The following is a 22,347-nucleotide window of genomic DNA, read 5'->3' as shown; positions in this document are numbered from 1 at the left end:
ACTCAGTCCCACGCGCCGTGCACTCAGTCCACGCGCCGTGCACTCAGTCCACGCGCCGTGCACTCAGTCCACGCGCCGTGCACTCAGTCCCACGCGCCGTGCGCTCAGTCCCACGCGCCGTGCACTCAGTCCACGCGCCGTGCACTCAGTCCCACGCGCCGTGCACTCAGTCCCACGCGCCGTGCACTCAGTCCCACGCGCCGTGCACTCAGTCCCACGCGCCGTGCACTCAGTCCACGCGCCGTGCACTCAGTCCACGCGCCGTGCACTCAGTCCCACGCGCCGTGCACTCAGTCCACGCGCCGTGCACTCAGTCCCACGCGCCGTGCACTCAGTCCACGCGCCGTGCACTCAGTCCACGCGCCGTGCACTCAGTCCCACGCGCCGTGCACTCAGTCCACGCGCCGTGCGCTCAGTCCACGCGCCGTGCACTCAGTCCCACGCGCCGTGCATTCAGTCCACGCGCCGTGCACTCAGTCCACGCGCCGTGCACTCAGTCCCACGCGCCGTGCACTCTGTCCACGCGCCGTGCACTCAGTCCACGCGCCGTGCACTCAGTCCCACGCGCCGTGCACTCAGTCCACGCGCCGTGCACTCAGTCCCACGCGCCGTGCACTCAGTCCACGCGCCGTGCACTCAGTCCACGCGCCGTGCACTCAGTCCCACGCGCCGTGCACTCAGTCCACGCGCCGTGCACTCAGTCCACGCGCCGTGCACTCAGTCCCACGCGCCGTGCACTCAGTCCACGCGCCGTGCACTCAGTCCACGCGCCGTGCACTCAGTCCACGCGCCGTGCACTCAGTCCACGCGCCGTGCACTCAGTCCCACGCGCGCCGCCCGACTCGACCGGCGGGCCTGCCTTGCCCAGCGAGGCCACGCGCGTGGAGGAGGCAGCGTCAGCGGAGATCTTCCCCCGGGAGCACAACAAGCACGGCCTTGGGCCGCGGCGTTGCAACCGCTCCGAGTGGAGTTCCCTCTGGGTTCGTGGAGAATGCACTGTTGAGATCTCACACGCGCCTGTAACTGAGTCCAGTGGAGGATTCGGGAGGGCGTGGGGGGGGGGGTGATGTCCCCCTGGAGACCCCACAAAAATGTTTTTATTCATACTTTCCAGAGAGAATATGTTGAATGTTTTTTTTTATGTAAGACCATACTTTCCAGATAAAATATGTTTAATGTGTGTTTTTTTTTATGTAGGACCATACTTTAAAAACCCACAATCCCCCTGGGAAGATTCTAGATCCGTCTCTGACCCAGTCAGACAAAAACATCTGCTTCTTCCAACTGGTCTCTCTTCATACTACACATGATGTGTTTCTGGGGTTTTACTGGCATCTACGCCTACATCTTAGCGAGTGATGTTTTTTTCTTCTAATTATGCTCGACATATTTCCGACAGCACATTCTGTGTGATGTCTTCTCATTTGCTGGAGTTTAGCTGCTGATCATGTTAAAGCACCAGCACTAGGGTGGTCTAGAATCCCAACGTTCTCCACTGTGGATCGAACCCAGCAAGATGTCTCAGTGAGCCCAGGTCTACAAGAAATGTGCGTTATACTCTAATAAAATTTACCACAATGCTAGTACCAGATCTCAGTCAGTACAACACAATTACTGCCATTCGAACACAGATACCAATTCTCAGACTGTCCAGGCCAAACCTGTACTGATGGCAATCCGAGTAGAGCCACTCAGTAGGATTGCAACGATGGATCAACGAATATTGATTATTTTGCTCCCGATACATCAATTGATGTGTGGAAGAGACGATATGTTTCGATTCGTATATGGTGTACGTAAAGGTTTCACGTGATCCCTGCAACCACTGGTGGCTACTACATTCTCTCCAGTCATACACAAATCATAATTCCTGAATTGAATCGTTAGGGGACGGAGGGATGGGGGTTGTGTGGCCACACTTGCAGCCATGCAACAGGTGGCTTCACTTTGCTAGTGTGAGGCAACTCAACTCCAGGTCAAGCCTGCTCGCGGTTTCCTTATCAAGGGAACCCCACTCAGTCTCACGATTATTTAGCAGAGGGACCTGCATTGCGATGTTTGGTAAATTCCATGAATTACTTTTTGGCATCGAGTGAGTGTAAACCACGGTACCTTGAGATAACCCATGCATCCGAAGGGCATACCACAACAAACTTCTGCACAGATGACTTAAATCCGTTGCTATTCTGCCACGTCGTGGCCACCTCGCAGGCTGGTGGCCCAGTCTTTCCCAAGACAGCACGAGGAGTGACTTTACTGTGTTGCCTCTGTGCCTCACGGCGCGCATGTTGTGCAGGGGACATCACGCACAGTGACTTGCCTTCGCTTTGATCGTTTGCGTGAAACTATAGGCGTGAATGTCTGAGAGTATTCGCATCGACTGTCAAAAAATGTGGACTCACGAGGTGCATCGCTTTGAGGAAGTTGCTCCTGAGTGATATTTTCATGCCCTCTAAACAGCATGAACTCGCCAATTAGCACTCCCCTTCTCTCCACCGGCGAGTGAACCAACACCACGTATCAATGTGTGCGTGGTATGAAGTGCAAGTGAATCAGCCTCATCAAGCGCGCACTCTCCCTTACACGCATCATGTTTGTGCACGTGACATGATGAACCCTTGACCTTTGCCAGTGTTCCTGCCACACGTGTTTGTTCTCGTATCCACCTCTCTAGCGCCTCGACTCCCCTCCCCCTCCTCCCCCAATTCCTCGTCTGCCACTTCATTCATCACCCGCTCATTCTTTGCATATTCCACATTGGTGGCCATTTTCTCAGTGCTGAAGATGGCTCCCCGCTTGGTGATGTAATCCACCCTGCAGCATTCCTGTTGACCGTGTGCCGCTCACTGTAACTCAACCAGATACGTTCGTGAGCTTTACTCTTTTCTCGTTTACTTTCTTCATTTACTCCCTGACTTTTATTTATATCGGAGAGAACATCACTTTCATCATGGTCGGATTTGACACAACATTTAAGTATTAAGGGTGCATTGATGTAATTGATTAATCAATCTTGATTTAAATCAATAGCAATATATTATAAACGCACGTGATGAATTTGTGCGTGACAATTATTTTTTATTTCATGCAATGAGGTCTCGCGACCCAGATGACCACCACAATGCCCCGCACTGCGAACAGGGATCGTGACATTTCACTGAATCGCAAATGGGGCAAATTGTTACGTGCCTAGTCATTTTAAAGATACGCTTCTGTATCTGTCAACAGTGTTGGGGAGAAACGAATTTCAATTGGTGGTACGGTACTGGAATCTGACTACCACATCTCATATTACTTTGTGTTTAGGCAGATAGTGTATTAGTGTTTGTAATAGTGTATTACATATGTATTACTTAAATTATTAAATGCAGATTTTTTTTTTATAAGTCATTAGTTAATGTGGGGACAGGAATATCTGTCTTGAGTCATAGCGAGTACGGGGCTGTTATTCTGAAGGTAAAATTAAATGAATATACACAAATTAATCACATTACAGTACTGTACAATGAAACTACCCATGACAGTATTGTGTTATGTTCCAGTACTAATAGAGCCTTGAGTAATTACCCAACAGGGGATGGGCTACTTTTGAGCAGGACGCGCGCGTGACTAGCGGTACACGCGGCACAGTCGCAGCAGCACGCCGCGCTGACCTTAGAGCGAGCGGGTGTCCTCTGACACCTTGGAGCGAGCGCGTGTCCTCTGACACGTCTTGCGGCCACGTCACGACGCGTGCCACGCGCGGGTCAGGCTCGGCAGCGCGCGCGCGCGCGCCACTCTCTCGACTCGCAAGCGCACCCGGGACCCCTCCTCCTCTCCGCGTCTCCACAGCAGATGGCACTCATGGCCAGCCACTCGCAGGGGATGGATCCCTCCGTCGGTCTTTGAGGCCGAGTAAATCATTGTATGAATACCGTCAGATTTTATTAATACCGTCAGATTTGTATTAAATACCGTCAGATTTTATTTTGAGGGCCCTTCTGAAATGTTCAACCATCCACCCCTCGGTCTGAATCCGGTCTAAATGCTCAATCGTGTATGTACTGTACGTATGTTGAACTTCTTTCGCACTGTACGCAACCAACCGTGCCAATCGGAGGTGTCGGGGAAGCACAACAAACTAAACTCAGAAAGCAAGCGGCTGAAACCGCCTTTATCCACCACTACATGCCAAAAACTGGCTTGACGGCTCAGCCGGGGAGATGGGAATCTCAGCCTCAGTCTGCGGTTTAAGCTTCGAATGTCCACAGTGTCCCGGCTGCCGAGTATTCACATTGGCATTCGAGGTATTTGTTTCTGTAATTTCAGAGTTTCCACTGAAAATTCGAGCGAAACTGGCATTTCTGGAATGTATAAAATTTGTATAAAACAACAGTTGAAGCCAAAGTATTTTAAACGCTGTTGGTTGTGTGCTTAGGTCAAGCGCTCGACTTCACATCGACTCGCGCTGAGTCGCGCTGGCGTATGCGAATTTTGTAGAAAGGCGCATTGAGTCCAACAATGCCCTCTTATTGAGGAGTGAAGGTCGCGCGGAGCAGTGTGGGGCGCTGGTCGGGTTCTGTCACATGCTCGCAACAAGCACGCACGCTGTGAAGCGACTGGTGGGGTCTTCTCGCAGGAACGTTGGGTGGCATGCGGGGAGTGCCCTTCTGTGCTCTTGTGTGAGGGATTCCTGTCGGAAGTGTAAGGAAGATGATTGAGAATGCATTCTCGTTCTGGGTAGAGTTTTCTTAAGTTTGTCAAATTCAAAGTGTGGTGCGTCAGCGCTCGCCCCACACTCCCCCGCGTCCGCGACCGGCTCGTCAGGCGTGAGTGGGGCAGCCCTCATCGACAACAGTGGGACTGGGCCAGCGGTGGGAATTCCACATTCCCCATCGAGGGGCCCAGACTTTCCAGAAGGCAACCCCATTAACAAATCAGTACAGTATATGTATGAGTGTATTTCGACCCTCTGGATATCTTTACGATTTAAAGAAATAACTTTAATGGCCACGAATTAAGGTGCGTTTGTTATGCTATGAATGTCACCATTGTCGGTTAAAATTGTTCTCTTCGCAGCTGCAAAAACACTGCGCACGTGCTCGCTACAGAGGCACCACTGCTGCATTACGAACATGAAGGGAAACACTGTTAACAACAACATATAGCGCCTAAATGCAGCAGCCTCTCAAGACTCTTTACAGGAGGGCCTGAGGTCGAGAGACAAATGAAACGAGGAGAGTGCGAGAGAGACGATAACGCCGAGGCACGGGCCAAGAAGCCCGAGTCCATGGGAGTCATTGAAGCCACTGGGTCCCGGGCCCCCAAAGCCTCCAGGGCTTCCAGGGCAGCCCACGAGGGCTAGAAGGTGGTGGGTGTGGACAATATAAGTAACAAACAATCAGACAATCAGCCTCCGCACGCTTCAGACTCTCCACACATTTTGTTTACCCAACCTATCAGCCGCACGATATTCCGGGAGTGCATAATTTCATCAGTGTTTGTTTAATATAAGCACACTCTGGACCGGTTTCGACATTCAGCGACCCGCCAAGTAAAAAAGAACCCAGCCGAAAACGCGTGCCTGTGAACGTGAACCAGACCCCACGTCTTCACCCCAGCTGGGTGCCGCACTCGTGTCAGCGATCGGCCCGGACCACCTGGCCACAGAGCGCCGCCCCGCGTGTTACGAGCCCAAGGCTGGGGACACGGAGGAGCCCTCGGCGTGCTGTTGTAAGGGCTCAGCAGCCCTCGTCTCCTGCGGGCGCGGAGCTCCTGCGGCGCGAGGTGACGGCGCTGCTGCCAGAGCAGCTGTTGCTTCTCGCTCCCCGCGTGCCCGTGCGCACTGGGGCCCCTGCAGCCTCCTCCTCCTCCCGCACGACCCCCCTGCACCGCTCGCTCGCTCGCCGCTCACTCCCCGCCGTGTAACGACCCGGCCCGGCGGCTCGGCGGAAGAGCGAGCGGCTCCAATCAGAAGGTTGCGAGTTCACATCCTGGTTGGGGGTTGACTTCGCCCATCATCCCTCCCGGGGTCGATTAAACAGTATCCAATGATTGGGGAAGTAAATAGCGGTCGTCGTATGGGAAATACTCGCCCCTCGAATAGGAATGAGGGATTGTCACCACTGTCTCAGGGATGAGGTAAATAGGAGATGATCACTGCGTCAACGCCCAATTGGGCAGGACATCACCTTGAACGATTCTCTGCACCCATCAGGTGCAGAGATCAGAGGCGTGGGGGGGGGGTCACGGGGATGACGTCGCTCTGCTGCTCTATTTAAGACCGGAAGCAGGTGGATCGCTTCACTATTCTGGCAAATCGCCCGATGCTGCTGGTTGATGCAATCACCGGCGACACGTCACGGCGCTCACATTGTCAATGTTGTGGATTTACTCTCCAACACGCCGGTGGGCTGAAGTCGTCGCTAGTTGGCGCGTTGTGTACGTGACTAACCTTACTGGCTGTGTCGGGTGGTGGAGGGTTACGACGCATTTATACTTACGCGTTCTAACCCAAAAACCTTTAATTTTAATAATATTGATCGCGAAAGCCTACGTGTTAAACGAACAGATTTAGAAAATAGGAACACTTTCCATAAGTTAACCCACCACTCTCAACTGCTCATTATTCACAGGCCATATAAACCCATCCATAGGGCCTATACACTTTTTTTAGTTGGAAATTACTCGTAATGTCATTCAGAAAAATGTGCTTGTTTTTACTTTCGTTTAGCAAACAGTGAATGGCAACCGCTCGGTGTTGCCAAGCAACAGCGCCGCTGCGTGTGTGTGAGTGTTGTGAACTCTGCCGTGGCCCAGCTGCTGGTCCCCACGCCGCACTGCGCTGCGTTAAATGCAAGCGCATTGTTTCCCTTTGCATCAGAGCACCGCCATCACCTCCCATTACCCACAACTCAGTTGCTGCTACTTTTAGATGCATTCCATTGATCCGGCGCGAAAGTGCTCCTCACCATCATCTTGGGCAGCCTTCTTCGGCTCGTAAGCTTTGACAAGAGTCACGTGCCAGCAGCCTCGCCTCCGACTCGCACGTGTACCGAGTGCCTGAGAGGTTGCGTTATTGAAGATGCCATGTCTTATTTAGCTTGAGCCCCCATCAACACCTTAATTCACAAACTTATGTAGGCACGGGTTAAAAAAGCTCACAACTTTGACCCCGAAACCAATTGGGATTAAGTTGGAACATTTTTCCAATTTCAGCTTCGAAGCCCTATGCGCCTATTGTGTGGTCGTATTATAAGGGGGGTGTGGGTGTAAGTTTCGTGGGCCCAAACATTCCAATGACGACACCAGGCCCTGCCCATCACCTCCCGCCCGGTGCCACACGTGGGAAGAGAGGTGAGACGCTTTCCCCCCAAATATTGTCGAGTTTGATTGCTGGAATAATGAATCAGACAGCCACAATTTAAAGTGCTTTGTGGGTTTCATCGCAGATCGCAGGGATCTGCCTGAGAATGAATGATTTGTGTTTACCACACGTGTCCTTTTTGAGCGACGCTGCTGCTACCAGAGGAGGGCTGTGTCAGCAGCACATGCACCAACAGAGGCTAATTTTAAATTGCAGAATGCCAGGGGTGGCAAATGCCAACCATCTGGGTTATCAGGGAGTGCCACTCGGAGGAGATAGCCCAAGATCAGTTTTTAAATGCCGCCCAGCTTAAGTGGGAATTTGAACCTTTTGACTCAACAGTCGCCTCCTTATCATTGTTCTATCGCTGCTACCGTGGTTACTGCTCCCGCGAATTTCACTCGTTGATTCCTCCACCCATGTTGAGGACTGAGACCACCAGACGCTCTCTAACTTAATTTGGAGCTTTCGTGACTGCAGGAATTATTCTTTGGTTCTTTCGGTAAAGTCACGTATAAAGATAAAAAACATACGATGTTTCGATTGCAACACAAGCAATCATCATCAGGTATAAATTAAATTAAATAGAAACACAAATCTAGTATACTTAGCAATGTAATGTATTACAACAGACAGTCGGATAACATAACAGTCAACACCCTACCTGGTTGATTACGTTCTTCCTGAGAATGCTAAATTTGAGAGAGAGATGAAACACAGAACCAGAGACGCTCTCTGTTTCGTCCAATCCACCACGCTGTGTTCACCACACTGCAGGTCACAACACTTCTCTCTCTCACTTCACTTTGTAATTCCTTCCCATCGTTTCTCTCCCCCCACACGCTCTTACAGTCATAACCTGGCTCAATCACGTTCACTGTTGTTGCTGGACGCTTCATGCGTTGGGCCTGTGCTCAGCAATTGCATGAAAACAAAAACCAAGAGCTTCCAACTCAAGCCGTCAGCCGATGCTGGCCGCGTTAACGGTGAATTCGTTGGATATTCGCGTAGAGGCACATTTTGTTTGAAAGAGTTTCAAGGCACTGGTGGAAAAAGTTGGCGGCACGTGTTTGTTGGGAGTTTCTCCCTTGCTCCCGGTCACGCTGACCAAAGCAGTGGCTCACTTACGATTTCACACGTATCAGTGGCATAGGTATGACGGGTCGCATACAGTTCAGCAATTTGAAAAATAAAACTAAGAATGCAAGTGGGCTGAGGGTCTGGTTACGTGCTCGTGTGTGCCATGCGACTAGGTGGGACGCTGCACGAGTTATGTACTAACGCGTGGACTTCACACCCCATACTCGATGCGGTATAAATGGGTGGCACAAACATCTCGGCAACACGATCCTCACATCCTAATTCGAGGCACATTAAATAACCCAATCGTTATGTACTGACCATATACACCGCATATAAGTCTGGCTTGAAAGCTGATCGGTGATTTGGTGGCATGTCCGATTGTATCGTATTACTGCGCGTTCGCTGTTTGTGCAGAGGCTCCTGGTTCGAATCTAGCTTAACGGTGCAATGCGAATTAGCCCATTAAACACTCCGCGCCGTCTGCTTCACTCACTGTGGACGTTAAAGATCCCGTAACGTCACTGGAAACGAGTAGGACAAAGTATGCCGGCGTCATGATCCAAATTTGCCAAATAAAAAGTATGCACACCGTTCTCTTTTGGGATCTCACACAGCAGCAGCAGCAGCAGCAATCATCGCCCCCTGCTGGTACACTCATGCCCACTCGCAGGTCACGTGCTGAGTCACTTTGTGACGCACAGGGACAGCCGCCACTAGCGGTGCCCTTTCATATGTGTTGATGCAAGTCGCTTATCGCGTGTAAAGCTTTATCTGACACGCCCTGGCGTAAAGGAGGGCTGCTCTGTCAAGAACACATGAGTATCATTGATAGTTATTAATGCAGGGCCTGCATAGAGACACGTCTGTGACTCAGCGCTTTGGAGGCACAGAGGGGCTGGAGGAACGCACCGATGCCACCTGCGCGTGCGTGCAGCTCGGGGTCACCCGCAGACGACAACTGAGCCCCGCCCGGCTCGTGGGGGGTCTGTAAAGAGCTGTTGCTGATTCCGGCCACGTGGCTGCGGAGTGGTCGAGCCAGACCCCTATTGGTGGAGAGTTGGTGCCGTGTGGACCCCTATTGGTGGAGAGTTGGTGCCGTGTGGACCCCTATTGGTGGAGAGTTGGTGCCGTGTAGCCCCCTATTGGTGGAGAGTTGGTGCTGTCTAGACCCCTATTGGTGGAGAGTTGGTGCCGTGTGGACCCCTATTGGTGGAAAGTTGGTGCCGTGTAGCCCCCTATTGGTGGAGAGTTGGTCCTGTCTAGACCCCTATTGGTGGAGAGTTGGTCCCGTGTAGACTCCTATTGGTGGAGAGTTGGTCCCGTGTAGACCCCTATTGGTGGAGAGTTGGTGCCGTGTGGACCCCTATTGGTGGAGAGTTGGTGCCGTGTAGCCCCCTATTGGTGGAGAGTTGGTGCTGTCTAGACCCCTATTGGTGGAGAGTTGGTCCCGTGTAGACTCCTATTGGTGGAGAGTTGGTGCTGTCTAGACCCCTATTGGTGGAGAGTTGGTGCTGTCTAGACCCCTATTGGTGGAGAGTTGGTCCCGTGTAGACCCCTATTGGTGGAGAGTTGGTGCCGTGTGGACCTCTATTGGTGGAGAGTTGGTGCTGTCTAGACCCCTATTGGTGGAGAGTTGGTGCCGTGTAGACCCCTTTTGGTGGAGAGTTGGTGCTGTCTAGCCCCCTATTGGTGGAGAGTTGGTGCCGTGTAGACTCCTATTGGTGGAGAGTTGGTCCCGTGTAGACCCCTATTGGTGGAGAGTTGGTGCTGTCTAGCCCCCTATTGGTGGAGAGTTGGTGCCGTGTAGACTCCTATTGGTGGAGAGTTGGTCCCGTGTAGACCCCTTTTGGTGGAGAGTTGGTGCTGTCTAGATCCCTATTGGTGGAGAGTTGGTGCCGTGTGGACCCCTATTGGTGGAGAGTTGGTGCCATGTAGACTCCTATTGGTGGAGAGTTGGTCCTGTCTAGACCCCTATTAGTGGAGAGTTGGTCCCGTGTAGCCCCCTATTGGTGGAGAGTTGGTGCCGTGTAGACCCCTATTGGTGGAGAGTTGGTGCCGTGTGGACCCCTATTGGTGGAGAGTTGGTGCCGTGTGGACCCCTATTGGTGGAGAGTTGGTGCCGTGTAGACCCCTTTTGGTGGAAAGTTGGTCCTGTCTAGACCCCTATTGGTGGAGAGTTGGTTCTGTCTAGACCCCTATTGGTGGAGAATTGGTTCTGTCTAGACCCCTATTGGTGGAGAGTTGGTTCTGTCTAGACCCCTATTGGTGGAGAGTTGGTTCTGTCTAGACCCCTATTGGTGGAGAGTTGGTCCTGTCTAGACCCCTATTGGTGGAGAGTTGGTTCTGTCTAGACCCCTATTGGTGGAGAGTTGGTTCTGTCTAGACCCCTATTGGTGGAGAGTTGGTTCTGTCTAGATCCCTATTGGTGGAGAGTTGGTGCCGTGTAGCCCCCTATTGGTGATTGCTCGGTACTGCAGCTGTGGGGCGGCTCCACGGGAGCCCTGAAGTGCGCGCCACCACAAGCCAACAATCGCGCTGTGGCCCACCGCTTGATCTCTAGGAAGGGAACAAGACAGTATTGCCAAGAAGCGGGTTCACATGACACTGGGTGATGTCTCGTGTGTTATCTCGAGGACACGTCGTGACATAGCTATGGGATCTTTTTGCCGGTATAAAACTGATTAAATATAATAATAGGTTTTACCCCTTCTGGCAATAAAACAGGTGTTAAGATGTTCAAGCAGCAAATAGATAAATTTTGCTTAGGCATCAAGTCTGCTTTAACCACACATAATTATGTCAAAATATGCAAACAAACATGCTCTGATAATATTTGCATTGTCTTTGAAACTGCTTGATCAAAGCTATAAGCGGTCTGATACTGACATTGTCTTTGTACTGTTCGTCTTTTGGTGTTCTCTGGTCTAACACCGGTGGTGAGACAAGGCCATAAACAAGGCTGTCTCTGGTGTAGGCCAATCCGTTTCAAAGACAATCCATACATTATCACAGAATGTTTCTTTGCATGTTTTGCAACACGTGTGGTTAATGCAGACTTCATGCCCAGCAAAAGGTATCTATTTAGTGTTTGAACATCTTAACACCCGTTTTATTGTCGGCTAGGGTAAAACCTTTTATTATTTCACGTAGTGACATGACGACACCATGAGAATAATGTTATCTGAAAATGTAACAATGGGACCTCTGTAATTGTCCATGAAATCCAAAATGTTCTAATCCGGACAGGCGTTACTCGTACGTGCACGGCACGTGTACGCCGCACGTGCACGCTGCCCATCTCTCCATGGCTCAGAGAAGCTTTGTTTTCCTGTTACCTTGTTGTGGATATCGATTGTGAAGTTATTGGGAAAACAGGGCGATGCTGCGGGATATTGTGTCATGGCGATCGTTGGTGTTGATTTGCGGTCGCGTTGAGCTGTCGCCGTGGTTTTGGATCGTTGTGCTGTTGACTTGTGGGCTTGTCGTGGGAATCTTGCATCCTGGAGGTTTGCATGGTTGAGACCGAGTCAAAGTACTGGGTCTATCACAGGGGTTGATTCCATCATCCATTTGGAGGTCGATAAAATAGGTAATACGCGCAGAAGGTCGGAAAAAACAATTGTGGCCTAATTTGTCAAATTTATTTTTGGATGCAACTTTTAGTTATCACCGACAAAACATTTATAATCGTTTTATTCAAATGTCATCGTGACAGCAAAATACAATTGTAAAAACAACACCGCAGCAATTTACACGAAGATTCCACTAAGGTTTGAAAATGGCTGCATATCTCAAGACGGACAGTTACACAATACACTGTATACGCAAAACGGCAACATGCGGCAAAGATAACCATGGCGATCAACGTGACGGCTAAAAGTTATTTTTCATACGTCAAGAAATTTCACAAAGATTTAATTCACAGTTAATAGTTACTAATATGCAGACCAAGATATGCAAAAGCGTATCCCTACAACATTATACAAACAGTACCATTACCTGAAAGGACACACACACACGGCTAGTCCAACAATAATTTATATAAAACAAATAGAACTGCTTTAAAATAAAACATTGTGCTATCATTCAGGGAACCAACGGCTGCCGTCCCATTCTAACCGACCATCGATAATAAAAGCGACGTTAGGAGCCGAGTGGCCGGGAACCCCACCCAGCAGAGCACAGCCATCATCACCGCACGTGTCAAGAGGACACCCAATGCAGATGAAATTAAAAATAGCTCCGGTATAAAATGATTATCGACCGTCACCACCGCGTTGTGCACTTCACACAGTCCTTAGTTCATCAAACTCTCCTGTCGTTACGATGCACCTCCCCGTGAAGCTGATTTCCATAACTTAGAACTTGTTTACAATAAAGTCGTCACAATGGTGTTACAGGAGAACTCTCATGTGTTCTACCCTTATTATCCGCGACTCCTATTATCCGCTAGATACATTGGGCCGGTGAATGTCCGCTAAATTGTCCCACGGCAAAGTGGAGTCAATTTGTGGATAACCCCACGGGATAAGTTCCGTGATTTCGGCCCGCATCATTATTGCAGATAAGAGCAACGCTCCTGGAGTTGCTAGAACACGTGCCACTTGAGTTTTCAAGGCTTTGTCAAAAATCCCACTATTGTCTTGTATTTCTTGATGACTTTACCAAAGCGAGAGGACTTCTTTACATGACAAAAATGTGATGTTAAAGATCTTATTATCTTCCAGGAGTCACATTTTAAAGTAACCCAGAACTTGCCGAACACAAATGTCAGCAATTTGTTTAAATTGTATAAATCACTCAAGTTTGAAATGCAAGTAGTATAGCTTCTTATGAGTAGCCAATGAGAATGTTACTAAATAACCCAGTCAATATAAACTCAATATCACTGCGAAAATAACCACTCTGGCATCAACATTTACAAATGTAACATTAATCCATACAGAATAAGTTACGGGCAGTATTCAACACAAGATACCGAGAGCTTGCATGTGAACTCCACACTGAGCGGCCTGGTCCCTCTACACCAGCCTCTGGCTTAGTTAAGGCGAAGTCACTGCCATAACAACAACACAGAGTGAGTCCAGACACCAGGCCCCCCTCTCCAGGGCCCCCCCTCACCAGGGCCACCCCTCACCAGGGCCCCCCTCACCAGGGCCCCCCTCACCAGGGCCCCCCCTCACCAGGGCCCCCGCTCACCAGGGCCCCCCTCACCAGGGCCCCCGCTCACCAGGGCCCCCCTCACCAGGGCCCCCGCTCACCAGGGCCCCCGCTCACCAGGGCCCCCCTCACCAGGGCCCCCCTCACCAGGGCCCCCCTCACCAGGGCCCCCCTCACCAGGGCCCCCCTCACCAGGGCCCCCCTCACCATGGATGTTCTCTGGTAGAAACGGCCGCTACTTTCAGAACCGTTTCTGCCGTCCACTGAAAACCCCGTTGGGAAACCACAATGTGCAGCATGGTGGCATCCGAGGGGTGGAATGGCTGTGAACTTTTCGTGACAAAGTCTCGTCACGTACAATCATTCTCATGTACAAGAGGCAGATCTAAATTAAGATATTTTAAAGAGACGATTGTGGTGTTTTCGGAGATTACGTAGTTAGTCGCAGACAGTGCAGATTAGATGAGACGTGAACAAGGGGAGGTAATCGGAGGAGATGGCTAAAGGGAAGGATTTGTAGCGGCGAGGAAAGAGGCTGCAGAAGAGGCGGCTGTGGAGCGGAGAGCGTGGCGAGCAGAGAGAATGGTGAGCGGAGAGGATCCAGCGGAGATGATGACTTCAGGGACCTGCAAATGGTAAAAACCACGCAGGATCGTGACCATGCTCAGGACAGTTTGTGAGAGGGGTTGAAGTTGAATTCGAGCGGCTTAAGGATGGTGAAGGCATGCGTGGTATGGCTCTCTGTTGGGTTCAAGCGAGAAGCTTAGAAGCAACATTATCGACGTCTGAACTTGAATGTGAGGATTCATGAGGCCATAACTAATGCAAATGTCGAGGTTATGAATGCGTCCGGTAATGAGTTGAGGTAGCGACGAATGCACGTGGAGGGAGACCGTTCAGCGTCGCGTGATTCCCGTGATCCAGGATCGTAGCACGGCCTGTGGGTTTGAATCGCGGAGGGCAAAGCGAGAGCCTCTCTCCCTCCCTCACTCCAATGGGGACTCTCCAGCAGGACTGTCGGGCGAGTCAAAGGTCACGGCGGCTCCCCACGGGGTGGTGTCGCACTGCTGCTGCCACCTGTCGGGGTTTGATTGGCATCTGTGTTCGGGTGGCAGGGACTGATTTGTACTAAGATCTCTCCCGGCATTGTGTTCAATTGAACTTCAGTAGACTGAGAAATGTCCCGGTTTGGCCTCGTGAGAGAGGTGAAAACCCTGAACTGGGCTGAGTCAACCCAGAAGGGGGACGCGAACTCCCCTGGGCGCTGTGACTGCAAGCCAGGCCACACTCCACTCAGCGTTACACTCTGCTTACTCCCTACACTGGCATGGCGCCACCATGCCATCTGCGGTTATTCACACGTTTCACACTCCACCACTGCTGGGCTACTTCCTCTAATCTGTGGGCAAGTGTGGAAAATCATTCACGCGTCTCGCGGCAAGATCAGCGACTCGATTTGTGGGCGCAAGGAAGAGCGGATAATGTGAGGGCAGATCGGAGGAGTTTGCCGCGTTTGAGGATGTCGGCACAGCCCCGCGAAGGAAGCCACGGCTCTGAGACGAGAGCTGAGAGCTTAGAGACCGAGAGGAAGGGTAGAGGCGGCAGAGATGCGGACTGGCATGCGAGGAATGACCATGGATGTTGAAGCCACAGGTGAATGTTCCGCATGGTGAAATTGCAAAATATCATCGTGATCCGGGCGTCTTTGAAGCAACCTGCACGATAGGCGTCGGATTGCATTGTCGTGCCCAGGGCATCGCAAGATGTGAAACGCGACTCATCCCTACGATTGCATAAAATAAGAATTGTCCGCAAAGTGCCAACACGTCAGCTGTCAACACAACAAACCGTGACCCCGTGGGTGAAGTGTAAAATGTCAGTCGACTTTGTACATGCGGTATTAATCACAGAGCTAAACCAGTGCCTACCAATCACGTCTCACCAACCTCCCTTTTAGTAGAATGTTGACAATATTAGATTTCATATCTATATGGCTGATGTACTTTTGAACTGGAGGAATTACGGCTTTATATACAGTACGTTTATGCGCGTGGTAAAAAAATACGTTTAAAAGCAGATAAATGCCTATTTATACGCGAATGAGGTGTTATCTTAAATAATATATTAATGCCTGCATAATCTTGAAATCTGTGAAATTATAAGTGCCATAGAGTGTAAGTAAGAAGACAGATGATAGATACTGCACATACACTGCACAAACGTCATTCCTGGAAAAATGTGCAATTGCAAGTAAACAAATGTGAAGTAAATATACATTTACTTTGAGTTTTTGTAATCGGTTAACTGCAGAGGCAAAGATTCATGATAAGCCACGTGTACAGTACACTAAATAAGCATGCGCGCCGCTGTGGAGCATGTAACACAATTGAATTTCTGCAGGACGCAGATTTGCGTCGAACTCGAGGCTCCATCGGGGCCCCTTGCTGACGACGATCACCAAAGTTGGTGAAGGCTCATTGCCGATGAGCCACTGGGCGTCGAAACCAATCCAGAGTTGTCTTGCGTGGAAGCTGTGCACCTGCAGAAGGTCGTGATGGGATGTGTGAAGCATGCCGACATTGATGACATGGAGGGACAGATGTGCGAGGCAGGCAAATCGCCTGCCTCTTCATGCGAGCACAGCACAGCCCCGAGAAGTCAAGTAATGTGGGGAAGAGCGCAATGTTCACGTTGCTAGGAACACTAAAGATAATTTAACCTCATGGCGGGACCCGGGGTCCCGTAAGCCCCCGGCTCTCGCATCAACATGATATTAGAATGTAAACAAAAACTAACAGATCAGAAGTGGATCCGAGTGATGCACGTGGTTGAGACAGATCAGAAGTGGATCCCAGTGATGCACGTGGCTGAGACAGATCAGAAGTGGATCCAAGTGATGCACGAGGTTGAGACAGATCAGAAGTGGATCCCAGTGATGCACGTGGCTGAGACAGATCAGAAGTGGATCCCAGTGATGCACGTGGTTGAGACAGATCAGAAGTGGATCCGAGTGATGCACGTGGTTGAGACAGATCAGAAGTGGATCCGAGTGATGCACGTGGTTGAGGCGGATCTCGACGCGTGTCTATAATCTAGCAGCACAGACGTCATTCTCGACAGGAGTCCATCCCAGACGACGGGAGAGAATTAGGAGTTGTGGATTCTGTGAAGAGTCTTGCTTATGGCTTTTACATTTGTGCTGTTGAGGTCTTGCAACTCGCCCTGCACATTTAACTGTTAATTGTTCAGAAACAATCATCAGCGGGTGATGATGACAAATCACTCGTTTCGTGTAAAGCGAACGCGAGTGCGCTGTGCTTGTGTGGGACACGAGGCACCCCCCTCAACAGCTTCACGACATGAAACATCATCCTCCCGGATTGGAGGCATGGTTTAAACACGAGGCCTTTTCATCTGCAAGGGGGCATCGCTTTCTGTTAACGTGTATTCCTTAATAACTGCCAACGTCTTGAAAATGTAGTTGCCGTTTAGAAGTTATATATAGGTTCACATCTTGAAGATAAAATCATAAAAAATATATAGATAGGATGCAGCGCACTTGTGCATTAAGTACCGCGTGTGTAATCACGTAATAAAATACCCCCATCGATTACCGCCGCCTGGCTTGCTCTGTCACGCGTGAGTGCACACAGCCCAATACAGATCATCTTCACTGAAACTTAGCTCAACCACTCACTGTTAAATGGCCTGACGATAACAACTTCCTTTCTGATGAGTATGACACAGGGCCGCTGGGAGTTCTCACCTCTGCTCCGACTCTTCCCCACGACCACGCTGCCTCTCAACGCCAGCTCATCATCAGTCTCACCCACCCTCCCTTCACCACCACTCCCACCCACCCTCCCTTCACCACCACTCCCACCCACCATCCCTTCACCACCACTCTCACCCACCCTCCCTTCACCACCAATCCCACCCACCCTCCCTTCACCACCACTCCCACCCACCCTCCCTTCACCACCACTCCCACCCACCCTCCCTTCACCACCACTCTCACCCACCCTCCCTTCACCACCACTCCCACCCACCCTCCCTTCACCACCACTCCCACCCACCCTCCCTTCACCACCACTCTCACCCACCCTCCCTTCACCACCAATCCCACCCACCCTCCCTTCACCACCACTCCCACCCACCCTCCCTTCACCACCACTCTCACCCACCCTCCCTTCACCACCACTCCCACCCACCCTCCGTTCACCACCACTTTCACCCACCCTCCCTTCACCACCACTCCCACCCACCCTCCCTTCACCACCACTCCCACCCACCCTCCATTCACCACCACTCTCACCCACCCTCCCTTCACCACCACTCTCACCCACCATGCGCCCTGCCCGGACCCACTCACCTGCTGGCTATTACAATGATTGTTGTTTTATCCTCTCAGTCACCACTGTGTGTGTGTGCAGTCTAAGAGCTAACGGCGAGTGGAGCGCCTGCCCGTCCACGGCTGGGCATGCTGTGGGTGAGAGAAGATTTGCAGAAGCGATGGAGCTGAGATTTTAAGTTCAAATATGGGCAGCCGCCTCTGATTAAACTGGGACGTCAAATGTCATGCATTAATGTCCCTAGTCACCAATCACTGCAGAAACAAAAGGCTCACATTAAAGTTGCTTCTACACTTAATTTGGCTAAATTGCATCTCGAAGAATGATAAATATTGGGTTGGTGGTGATGCATTGTGGATGTAAGAGCAGCGGGGCAGGGTGACGGCCGATTGGGCCTGGCGTTGTAAGACTGAGCTGGCTGCCACAACTGTCCACCTCATCTCACATTGCCAACAGACCTTGCCTTTTGAAATGGTTATGTGGAGTTTAAACTAAACAGTACGTCTTATACACGCCATATTACAAATATCACACATTCCACTTGGTTAAAAACCAAAGTAACAATACTGCATATCGTATACTGCGAGGCAGTGTTTATATCACGGTGCCAAATGGTAACTTTAAATCTGTGAAGTCGATTTAATAATAATTTCTGGGCCATGCGTTACACATTTAAGTGGCTTCGAGTGACATATTTTGTTGAGAATCTGCTGCTACTTGCAATATCCCACAAGTAGCCGCCGTGTTCGAGACAAACACGCGTCCACCGAACAGGTCCACAGACCGCGTTGCTTGTGCCGCACAAGCACAAAAAACACTCGCAACAATCATCGTTAACACTGTGCTATCGCAGCCTGACGTTTCAGACAATGGCCCTTCTTCAGTGGGAGAGGGCGGGGAGAGTGTGACTGTCCGATCGTTGGAGATTACGAGTTATACTCTGGGGGCCTGAGAATATATGAAATGATAACTGGTGAGCAGTGTTGACGAGGAGTGAAGCCTCTTGAAGACAGACTCCAGGAAGACAGAGAGGCTGCCAGACAAAACCATCGCGAAAATGACCTCAACAAGTTCGATGTGGCAATTAATCTGTGTGGAGCTCGTTCCCAGACGATTTAGGGACTCTCAGTGGCTTGATTCTTTAGGCCCCATCTTAAAACAGATTTGTTTTCACCTGCATATCCCCTGCGTAGGTGGAGTATCTTTTTGCACTTTTATCCTTTTCAGTTCTATTCCGCTACACCTGTTCAGGGTTGTTAAGGGTTGAGCTGTGTATGTGGAGCGCTGCGGGGCCCCGGGTGTGAATGGCCTCGTGAGTAATCGAGTTGTTAGTTTAGTCAGCAATCTACAAAACTGCAAAGCATGAGACAGCAGAGAGAGAGGGAGAGCCATGGGGCTACTCCGAGTTTCTTTAAGAGAGTAACTCGTCGTTTGTTCTGTCGCGTACTGCATACAGATCCCTGGTGCTCCGTATTCACAGCTGATATGGCTGTAGGTGCCATGTACAAGTGGACAATGCTATTGGCTCTTGTGCAACTACATACATTGACATTGGCACACTGGTGCCAATGACTCGACAGCAAATTTTATAAACGGAAACTAACTTTAACTGTTTTAAGAGGGGGAGTTTGTGGATACTTTATGTCGATGTTTGCAAAAGGTGTTATGCATTTCCACTGTGACGATACAGTAACTGGCCCCCAATGGCCAATTAGACAGGACGCGGTGCTTTAGAGGGCCCTGTGTTTTTCGCATTTGTTGTAGAGTGCAGAAGAAAGTGTTTAAATTTGATCGTGCCACTGCACCATCATTTACAAGCGGACTACATTAACAAAACAATGGTAGGTTAAAAAGAGAGCCTCTTTTAACCGCAATGAGCGGATGTGACTGAGTCCGTTTAACCACAACGTGCTGACCCAGTTCTAACGCCACGTGTGATTTCGGGGACGGTGGAGGGCGATGACCGGCTGGGAGACAGCGGCTCCAACTCGCAACAGCCAACAAGTTCGTGGCCAGTCCCAGGAAACTTATCCCGTCACTTTTTGTCGATCTCATTCCCCGGCGGGATGTGAGTTTGGCTGCACGCTTACCGACGGACAGAACGGCTCACAGCGGTCGGCGACCACACAACACGACGAGGCCATCGAGAGGCAAGCGGGTCGGTGACGAGTTCACCCAGTCGTACAGTCGCATCAGCATTCTCTTCTCACATTACCTTCAGATTCAACAATTATCTTCACAAATAACAAATCACGTCCAGACTGTCCACCCCCTGCTGGATGAAGGCTTCCCCGCACCTTTCTGCTCATGGTTCTTGTTGACTTCACCAGCGCTTCCGCACCTCGTAGCAGCGACGCGAAGCGGAACACTCGCGTTGACCATTCCTTAACAACCCCCCGCGGAGTGTGCTTTGTAGTGAAACACGTTTACTGTATATATAAAACATATAAATGGCAAGGTTAAAAAATATCCCGTTCAGCCTCATGAGTGCCCGAACCTGTGCTTCTCATTAGAGTTGTGCTGTACAAATCTCACGGGACCATCCACAGTGCAGCTGTAAAGCCATCACCACATCTGAGGATGATTCTATTTTATAGTTAGTAGGGAGAGTGAGTTGAAGTTAAAAATGGTTTCACAAATGTGACTAATGGAAGGCCTGTACTAGGATTACCAACACACCACGTGCTCACGAGTTCCTGGTGAATGCCTCCTCTCTCGTCTCAAGAGACTACTCGAGCGGGCCCGGCCTTCTACATTTCTCAGGCTCCACACTGCATCTCTGACCATCAACACTGCATTTATGTCTAAGGGCGGTTAAATGCTATTTTTCAACCACACGTTGATGTGATGGAATGGAGCTTCGTCACAAGCAATGTTAGGGTTGGTGTGATGACTGGCACACGCCTTCTGTTCGACTTACGCTGCTCCTGATAACCACTGTGGGCTCCAAATGTCGATCAGTCTTTGTAGCCCCTGGAAGAAGACGTTCCTTTGTAGAATACATTCCGCGTGTTCTCCAGGTTGTTGGATCGCTCTGGCACGAGGATGGTCGAAGGCTTCCTGCGCAGAGTAGAGTCACGGCTGGAGGGAAGGGACAGAGGCTCCGGCGGCGCCAGTTCACTCAGCTCGCCGAGGGCCACCTTGGTTCCCAGCGCCGGGACCGCATTCACACCGGAGGGGCTGCTGTAGGGCACCTCGTCCAGGTCCGAGTTGCTGTGCGAATGCGGAATGGGCATTCGTTCCTCGTCGCCGGGCTCCATGTGACGACCGAGATCATTCAGCTCGTACGATTCAGGGTCCTGCGGGGAAGGCTTCCATTTCCAGGAGCTTGTGACGCCGTCATTCGCAGAAACGTGAACGAGCGACCGGGCCCGGTCCCCCCCATCACCGACGGCAGACGTGGACGCCAAAGGCGCCGCCACCGCTCCGATAGGAAGCTGCTCGGGCAGATTCTTGTAGCGCACGGGCCCCCCCGCGCAGCCCACGGGAGCGGGGTCCGCTGCCTGCTTGGCCTTGGCCTGCAGGAGGCCCTGCTGCTTGGACATGTTGATGACTTGGATGAGACGAGGTTGGCCGCTTTGCGTGCCGCGCTTTGCGCCGCCCTTCTCTGCCATCATCAGCCACTTGGCCCGGGCCGAGCTGCCCTTGGGGGAGGTGTGTGGGCTCACCGGCGTCTCTTCGGGGATGTGTACCAGCTGCTGCTGCTGCTGCTGGGCCAAAGCGGCCGCCGCCGCGGGACCCCCGCCGCTGGCCTGCACGTTGAGGTACACGCCGGTCTTGGGCGCCACGTCCGCGACCCCCATCGTCAGGCACGGGTGCTCGGAGGAAGTCCGCACGTCGAACGCCCTCTGCGCCTCCGCCGCGCAGTCCTCCTGCTGCTGCTGCCTCGTCGGCACTTTGGAACCCTCCGCCTTGGGCCTCCAGGGGTCGACCTTCTGCTTGGCCCGGCCGGGGTCGGTGGCGGCGTGCACCACGACGTGACGCCGCGCGACGTCCTCGACGCCGGCCGCCGCGGGCGGCTGGGCGCTGGCCCTGGGCAGCGTGTTGCTGAAGGTCACCATGCTCTCCTTGCCCATGGGGTGGCGCGTGGGCAGGATCTCCATGTCCTCGCTGCTGCCGCTCGCGCGGTGGTTGAGCGCCCGCACGGAGGCGTTCTCGCTGTGGCTGCGGCTCAGCGTGACGTCCGGCTGGCGACGGGCCGCCTCCGAGTCACTGCCCAAGCCATTCATGCCCGAATCCTGGCGATGCAGGCTCATCTTGCGGCCTAGCTTTGACGAGACGTTGCGGTTTTGTGCTTCCTTCAGCCGCGCCTGGTAATGCAGTTTCCTCTCCTTCATTTCAAAGTTATCCACCGCGTGATATCCCTGGAAAAAGCAACGCAATACAAGCAAATATAACACCGAACTT

General features: G+C 51.5%; 1 protein-coding gene across 3 annotated transcripts in view; it reads right to left on the bottom strand.

Moving 5' to 3' along the window:
• Positions 1–13,803: 13,803 nt before the first annotated feature.
• The window catches only part of PLPPR4 (phospholipid phosphatase related 4), a 28,275-nt gene continuing 19,731 nt past the window's right edge, over positions 13,804–22,347 (bottom strand). For 2 of the 3 annotated variants that reach the window (XM_078867795.1, XM_078867797.1), the window contains exon 8: positions 17,920–22,304. In XM_078867795.1, the coding sequence (XP_078723921.1) occupies positions 20,898–22,304 (1,407 nt within the window). In that variant the 3' untranslated portion in view covers positions 17,920–20,897. Of the gene's footprint in view, positions 14,215–17,919; positions 22,305–22,347 lie in introns of those variants that run through there. The other variant, XM_078867796.1, reaches the window with a different exon arrangement.

This window comes from Lampetra fluviatilis, chromosome 24, assembly GCF_964198595.1.
Source record: "Lampetra fluviatilis chromosome 24, kcLamFluv1.1, whole genome shotgun sequence".
Taxonomy (NCBI): Eukaryota; Metazoa; Chordata; class Hyperoartia; order Petromyzontiformes; family Petromyzontidae; genus Lampetra; species Lampetra fluviatilis.
Note: the sequence above shows the minus strand (reverse complement) of the source record. Positions and strands in the feature narration are given on the sequence as shown.